The sequence below is a fragment of the Dryas octopetala genome, chromosome 9 (genome assembly GCF_963921425.1).
Source record: "Dryas octopetala chromosome 9, drDryOcto1.1, whole genome shotgun sequence".
Taxonomy (NCBI): Eukaryota; Viridiplantae; Streptophyta; class Magnoliopsida; order Rosales; family Rosaceae; genus Dryas; species Dryas octopetala.
The window spans coordinates 11,189,072-11,196,623 of record NC_141374.1 but is presented as its reverse complement, the minus strand read 5'-3'; the positions used below and the strand labels follow the sequence as shown (position 1 = coordinate 11,196,623).

Below are 7,552 nucleotides of genomic sequence, written 5' to 3'. Positions count from 1 at the left end.
TAACTAATAAAAAAAATTAATTTTTTAGCAATTTTTGGGTAAAGTGTTTAGAGGAATTGAGTTTAAAGGTAAAGTGAAAATAATTTTAGTATGAAAGAAAAATGTCAAATATTATATAATTTGGGAATGATGTGTAATCAGATAAAAAATTATTCTATATTCTTGATGCTTCTTCAATTTTTTTTTAGGGCAAATTACACACAGGTATGTCAAGTATACACCCTTGTTCACTTGAGTATTCCAATAAAAAAAAAGTTGCTCAGAGATACCTCAACTACTGATTTTGCACATCCAGGTACCTCCGTCAACTATTCCGTCAAGAATGCCGTTAATTGCCTACGTGGCACACTCACATACTTTTAAAAAAAATGCCACGTGGACAAAAAAATAATAAAAAATGAAATAAACTTTTAAAAATGAAATAATTATTTAAAAAAACAAAAAAATTTTTAAACATAATAATTAAATTAGAAAAAAAACAAAAAAATAAAGAAAAAATGGAGTTGCAGGCTTGCAGCCCTCCTCCCTCCGAGACCCAGCCATCCCTCCGACCCCAGCTACCCTGCCACCGACCCCAGCCACCATGCCGCGGACCCACCCCCTCTTTCTCCCTACCTCTCTCCTCTCTCTCTGCCTCACTTTCTCTCTTTGCCTCGCTCGCTCGCTCTCTCTCTCTCTCTCTCTCTCCTCGACCGAGCCACCCATCCCTCTTTCTCCCCTCCCTTTTCCTCTCTCTCTCTCTCCCCGAAACCCCAGCCCCGACTCGCTCCGCCCCGAGCTCCACCCTTGTTCAGATCTGAGAGAGAGAGAGAGAGAAAGAAATAGAGTGAGAGAGTGACAAAAAGATGGAGCTGGTGGCCGGAAAAGGGAGGGAGATGGGTAGGTCACTGGGTTGGGTGGCCAACGCGGGGGAGGCGGAGGGAGGAGGGCTCGGGGCTGGGCTTAGGCTGGGGTTTTGAGGAGAGAGAGAGTTAGAGAGAGAGGAGAGGGGCGAGAAAAGAGAGGGGGGTGGGTGGCCGGGTAGGTCGACGGCGTGGTGGCTGGGGTCGGCGGCAAGGTGGCTGGGGTCGGAGGGGTGGGTGGCTGGGTTGGGTGGGTCTCGGAGGGAGGGGTGGGAGGCGGAGGGAGGAAGGTGGGTGGGCGGGTTAGTGTTTGGTTTTTTGGTTTATTTTAATTTAATTATTGCGTTTTAAATTTTTTTAGTTTTTTAAAATAATTATTTCATTTTTTATTATTTTTTGTCCATGTGACATTTTTTTAAAGGTATGTCAGTGTGCCACGTAGGCAGTTAACAGCTTCCCTGACGGAATAGTTGACGGAGGTACCTAAGTGTGCAAAATTAGTAGTTAAGGTACCTCTGATCAACTTTTTTTTATTGGGGTACTCAAGTGAACAAGGGTGTATATTTGAGGTACATGCGTATAATTTACTCTTCTTTTTATATTTTATATTTTTCATAGTTTATTTTTTGTCCCATTAAGATTTAAGACCGGCCCATGGGCCATGACCAAATTCCACCTCTCTCACCCCCAAAAATAAGAAAAAAATAAAAATATTTTTGGTTCCTAGCACTGTTTACATCAGAATAGCAAATCCAGCAAAGGTACCCACCACAACCATAGAGAGAGAAACGAGAGAGAGTTAGTGAAAGAGAGGTGGGGCCCTGGAGGGCTCTGTGCCCTAAGAAAGGGCAATATGATAAGGACATGTAGGTTGGTACTTTGGTAGGCCACACACTGTCTCTGCTATACAACTAGCCTTTCTTTTCTTATAGTCAGATGCTTACACCCCTTCACTCACTACACAAGAAAATAAAGAAAGGAAAAAGGTCTTTACTCTTACTTAGTAGTTAGTACTTAGTAGTTCACAGTTCACACACGCAGCACACAACTTTAATTCAAAAGCTCCAATTTCAATTTATTTTCCTCCCAACCCCCTCCCTCCCCTCTTTGTCTTTTTCTCCCTCTTTTTTTCTTCTTTTCCACCTCCTGCATTTTCCTTTCAAAACCCTAGATTTCAAATCTAGGGTTTTGTCCTTACTGCTGTGTTGAGGCAATGATTCAAGAGCTGCCAGGTTGTTAGTCTTGCTTTGGTTTAACTAACTGAGCTCCTGAATTTTCTACATTTTATTTTTCCAGAGTACTCTCTGTTCTGGATTTGTGGGGTGGTACTGTTCAAGCTTTGGAATCATTTGGTCTCTTGTTTTTGTGGGTCAAGATCAAAATTTTGTTGGGTTATTAGATTTTTTCAAACTTCAAGCAAAAACCCATGTAAAATCCTTGCTTCAGGAGCTCACTGTGTTACTGTATTTTGAAGATTTAGGGTTAAAGGGGATTTTTCCCCTTTTTTTTTTGGTTTTGATATTTTCAAATTTTTGTGATAAGCTTTTTCCCCATTTGAAGCCTTTGTTTGAATCTCCATTTTCTGTTTAATCTCATGGTGGTGGGTGTTTTCTAGAATCCTTGGCATAATTGACAAACGGGTTTCAAGACACAAGCTTTAGGTGACAAAAAAATTAAGCTTTTGAGTGACTAGTCTCTTAGTAAATGCATGGATGGGAGAGAAGCCATGGCAATGTCTGGTGGGTCAGCTTCATATTACATCCATAGGGGAGGGGTTGGTGGGTCTCTGCCTGGATCACAGGCTGGTGGGCTGCATGCTCCTCCTGGCTTCAGACCCATGTCACACACTATGATTCCAACTCAGTCTAATGTGAGAGTCAGCTCAGTGGGATCAACATTCTCAGTAGAGCCTTCAAGAACTAATTTTACTCATGGTATTAGTATGAATGTCTCTCCTGGAGTGCCTTCAGGTGAGCCTGTAAAGAAGAAAAGAGGGAGACCCCGGAAGTATGGTCCTGATGGGCAGGTTTCTCTGGGATTGTCTCCCATGTCTGCAACACCACCTAATCCTACACCAGGTTCAAACTCTCCGACCCCAAAACGCAGTAGAGGGCGGCCACCTGGGAGTGGGAGGAAACAACAGTTAGCTTCTCTTGGTAAATTTTCTGGCTCTAATTCTATTACTTTTCTAAATTTAGTTTGGCTAGCATGCAGTGGTTCATTGTCTTCATGGTTCCTGATTACTTGCATGTATTGTTAGCATTTATTAGTTTTTATCAATTTCACTCATTTGATTTCTATAAATGGTGGTTAATTCATGCCAATTCTGCTAATGTTCCAAAACTTCCCTCCTTTGTTGATTATGAGTAATGTCCTTGAAGTGCCCCGTTAACAACCACAACTGTATTAGCACAAACATCTCCCAAACATACATAGGAGTTGTGAAACTGAGGTGCATGCTGAAGAAAGAGCAATGAGCTTCTAGTGTTAAGTTTGTTTTTATGGTAGTTAATCCTCAGATGTTTGTATTTTTCCAGTTCAAGTTTTCTCATCTGAATAGCTGAAATCTGTTGTCTGTAACGATCTCCATGTATTTTTAGGTCTATGAATTTTTACCATTTGTTGCATATAACTGTTTTTACAGGGGATTGGATGAACAGTTCGGCTGGACTGGCTTTTGCACCCCATGTTATCAACATTGGAGTTGGAGAGGTATGCTATATAAGTTCAAATTACTAGGAAATATGAATTATGATGCACAGGCATGTTGCACTCTGCAATTACTTGCTCCAATAAATTGTTTTCAACAATGCCCTTATGAAGATATAAGAGGTTGTCATTTATTTGTTTAATTATGACTTTGCAGCTGCATTAGATGCTGCATAAACACTGAAATTCTCTTTCTCATGCATAAGGAAAGGTGAACAGATTGATACTAGAAATGGAAAATGATCATGCTTTACCAGCCCTAATATGCTTGCTTCAGATAATTAACTAGAAGTTTGTGATACATATACTTTTTACTCAATTGTACTGGAGTTTTCTGGATCACAAATATTTAGGGAAATAAGAATGGTGCTATATAATTTTGTATGGTGCTTTACCAGTTATTATGTTAAAGCCTCATATATTATAGAAGTTTTTAACATGTCCAGTTTGTAAATATGAGGACTTTTGCAAGTATGTATGAATGGAATGGCCATATCACTAGGATTCCACAAAATACACACATAGAATTGAAAATAAGCACATGCATATCAGTCTACTCTATATGCATGCACACACACATGCCTGCCTACCGCCTGTTTACTGATTTCTGTAGTGTCTGGCTCTTGATGAAAGTCTTAAAGTTGAAGGACTTGAACTTATTTTTGGATTATAGAAATACTTAGTGGTGATAATTGTTCAAATGCATATGAACTTCTTCCCTGTTAAAAGGTAATTCTTATTATTTTCTTTGTAGGACATTGCAGCAAAATTATTGCTTTTTTCACAACAGAGGCCAAGGGCACTATGCATCTTGTCAGGAAGTGGTACAGTATCTTCAGTAACACTACGTCAGCCTGCATCTGCTGGTGTCAGTGTCACATTTGAGGTTGAAGCACTCACTTCTATCTTTATTTTGCTTGTTTTAAGGCTAAAAAAGTATTCCATTTTCCATGCTTTTCCTTATATGTTAGACTTTATGAAAGTTATTAAGAATTTCCATCCCAAAATTAGGATTAAAAGCTGTAAACTTGAAAATACCATAAGTCGCAACTATAGTTCAGTTTGTGTAACATTGTAACTTTATGATTGCAAAGAGCTGCCCAAGCTCGTCGTGTAAGGTTTTGGTTTGTTATAGTTATAGTACATTTCAGAATTGGCTTTTAAACTAATAATTTGAACAGTTTGGTTAGATTCAATTCAAATAGCTGATGAGAAATTAGTGCAGTAATTAACTACTGATCAAAAACATGTCGACAGAGGAGCAGTTGTATACAAAGTGCTACTGTGGCCATAGGGATACCAGTAGAACCAGAACTAATCAAACATATAGAATGAAAACAAAACAAATGAAGGGCTAGGAGGCAGGAATCCGTCTACGATTTGGAAGATGGTAACAAAAATAAACTCAAGATTTGTTAAGGCTTGGGTTTTTAAGCTATTGTGTGATATTTATTGTTTTGGAGAGATTATTTGGTTTGGGATATAAATTGTATGTCTGCTACTTGAGTTGAGGATTGGGAGTTAAATCTGATTGGGGAAGGTAATGCTTGCATGCTTGGGTTAGATGTAGCAAAGAGTAGTCAAAAAGGGTCTTGGAAATTGTAGGTCTCAGAGAACAGTGTAATATGCTCTGAGCAGATGATTTTTGGGTAGAGAAACAGTAATCTATGCGATAATGAGAGAACCATTGTAGTGTTGATTTCTTCCAATTGGAGCTAGAGATTAGGGAATATCTTAAGCGAGAGCTGGGAAAGTGATTGGGGCAGAATGTATTTATGTAAATTCTACGATAATTGTTGAAAGTTGTAATAAGGTTTGATTACAGTTTGGTCTAGCAATAGCTGGTGTACTATTAGTTTTGTGGAGTACATGGGTGTTTGTCTGCGGTGGTTTATTCAGCAAGTCATGTTTGGTATTAAGCAGTTCTTGGTCAAGTGGCTAAAAGAGTTGATTGACTGGGCAGTTCTGGATCAGTTTAAATGGATAGAGTTTCCCTAGAAATGAAGTGATACTGGCATAGATTTGATTTGGTTTCTAGTTATGGTGGGTTTTAATTGGAGGTGGTTGTTTGATGATTTAACGGATTGATAGAGGTCAATGGCAGTTCATGGTGGGTTGTCCAGGTAATCAGAATGGTTGAATTGTGATATGTTTATAGTGATTGTGAGACTTCATCTACTTTTGGATTAAGCAGTTTTGTAGTTACGGTCTGTAGCCATCCAATCTCAATGATCAAATCTGATGCAATTAAAAGTGGACTGACTGATGCCATTAGGTTTGCCCGAGTCAATTTAAAGTTGGATTAGCTGTCAGAGGAAGGGTTGAACAATATTACTCTGTTCTAAATTAATTAGTTCAGATACTTTCTAGGTTTAAGTAGCTTCAATTGTCTACTTCTGTCCTTTTTGCATGAGTGGCAACACGTTTTTCTCTTCTTTTTTTTATCCATTCTAGAACAGCTTAAAGTCTTTATTTATTTTCCAGAAAATTGGATCTTTTCATTAACAAATAAATTGTCTTTATGATAGATTGGCTTAAAGTGCATATCATAGTAGAGTCAATACTGAAATCACGAATGACATTGCTCCTCTCTCTCTCACACCTTTCCTAGTCCAATATATTAGCTTTATTCCCTTTCTTTAACTCAATTGTTTATACGGCTTTGCAGGGTCGTTTCCAGATATTATGCTTGTCAGGTTCTTACTTGGTTGCTGAGGATGGTGGCCCCCGCAATCGAACAGGGGGGATAAGCGTTTCCCTTTCTAGTGCTGATGGTCATGTCATTGGTGGTGCTGTGGCAATGCTTATTGCAGCAACTCCAGTGCAGGTAGTTTCTTTACTGCTCTGGATATTAACATTTCTAGTATCAATGCTAATTGTGTGTGCACATGTGCAAATGTTGTGATATGTGATTTTTGTGTGTATAAGCACTTTGAAGATGGGTATGTTTGGTTGGAAAGTTGTGTGATAGAAACACATGTCTAGCATGGGATGATCTTAGAGGCATCTTTTTATTGGATTCTGATGGTAGTGCGGAGATGTGGTGGTCTATTTGATGGTAGTGCAGAGGAGGTCTAATTATGTTTGTTACAGGTTGTGGTGTGCAGTTTTGTATATGGTGCCTCCAAGACCAAGAGCGGCAAGCAAGTGGCTGGTCCCAACAGTGATGAGAGTTCCGAGCCTCAGCGTAGTGACAAATTGCCTCCAACTAGTGCCCCATCTACTCAACACTATGTTCCCTCCGCAGCAGGCATTTGGCCTGGGTCGCGGCCAGTTGATTTGAGAAATCCCCACACCGGTATTGACTTGACTCGCGGATGAAGATATGCTGCAACAGACACATGCCAATTTTGTATATATGTGTTGTTGTAAATGAACTGAATCTGTGGGAATTGTAACTTTACAACCCTCTTGTTGACCCACTAGTGGGTAACAAGTTTGTGCTAACATAATCTGTAACAAAGCCATCGTTCCGAGTGTTAACATTATCAACTCGTTGAGGTAGTTTCATGTAGTGTGGAGGTTAAGATACTCATCTGTAGCAAGAAATTCTTTTGGCCTTTGGGTGGAAACTTCCTATCAAATCAAAGTCCTTTTGAAGTTGTAACCAACAGAATCACAATTTGCAGAATTATATGCAGCATGGCTATAACTGAATGAGGTTTTCTTTTCAAATCTCTGGAGCAACTGGTCTTTTTCCATATTGGTAAATGAAGCATGCCTGAAAGCAACTCTTTCCTACAGTAAGCTTTGGAAGATCAGTGGACGTCTGTGCATATTCTGGCAAATATGAATGATTTACAGTCAATGGTGGTGATAGATTGAAAAGATAAAGTGCGTAAAATTGATCCACCAAATTTCCCATTTTGCTGAGCCTATGACCTTCCAAAGGGAAGATTTAGCGACCACGGCTGTGTTGTGAAATTGTTAAACATTCTCTTTTAGGAATTGCATTGAGGAAGAGAATCGTTCAATGAGATAAGAAGGTAATTGTAATTGTT

At 39.3% G+C, this 7,552-nt stretch overlaps 1 protein-coding gene across 2 annotated transcripts; it reads left to right on the top strand.

Moving 5' to 3' along the window:
* Window positions 1-1,846: 1,846 nt before the first annotated feature.
* LOC147274024 (AT hook motif DNA-binding family protein) lies at window positions 1,847-7,292 on the top strand. Of its 2 annotated transcripts, XM_086256246.1 has the most exons (6): window positions 1,847-2,074; window positions 2,458-2,998; window positions 3,487-3,554; window positions 4,306-4,437; window positions 6,220-6,378; window positions 6,645-7,292. In XM_086256246.1, the coding sequence occupies exons 2-6, from the start codon at window positions 2,551-2,553 to the stop codon at window positions 6,870-6,872; spliced, it is 1,035 nt and encodes a 344-aa protein (XP_086112372.1). In that variant the 5' UTR covers window positions 1,847-2,074; window positions 2,458-2,550; the 3' UTR covers window positions 6,873-7,292. The 2 variants fall into 2 exon arrangements, with proteins under 2 accessions (XP_086112372.1, XP_086112371.1); XM_086256245.1 differs by having other exon boundaries at window positions 1,847-2,998.
* Window positions 7,293-7,552: the final 260 nt, after the last annotated feature.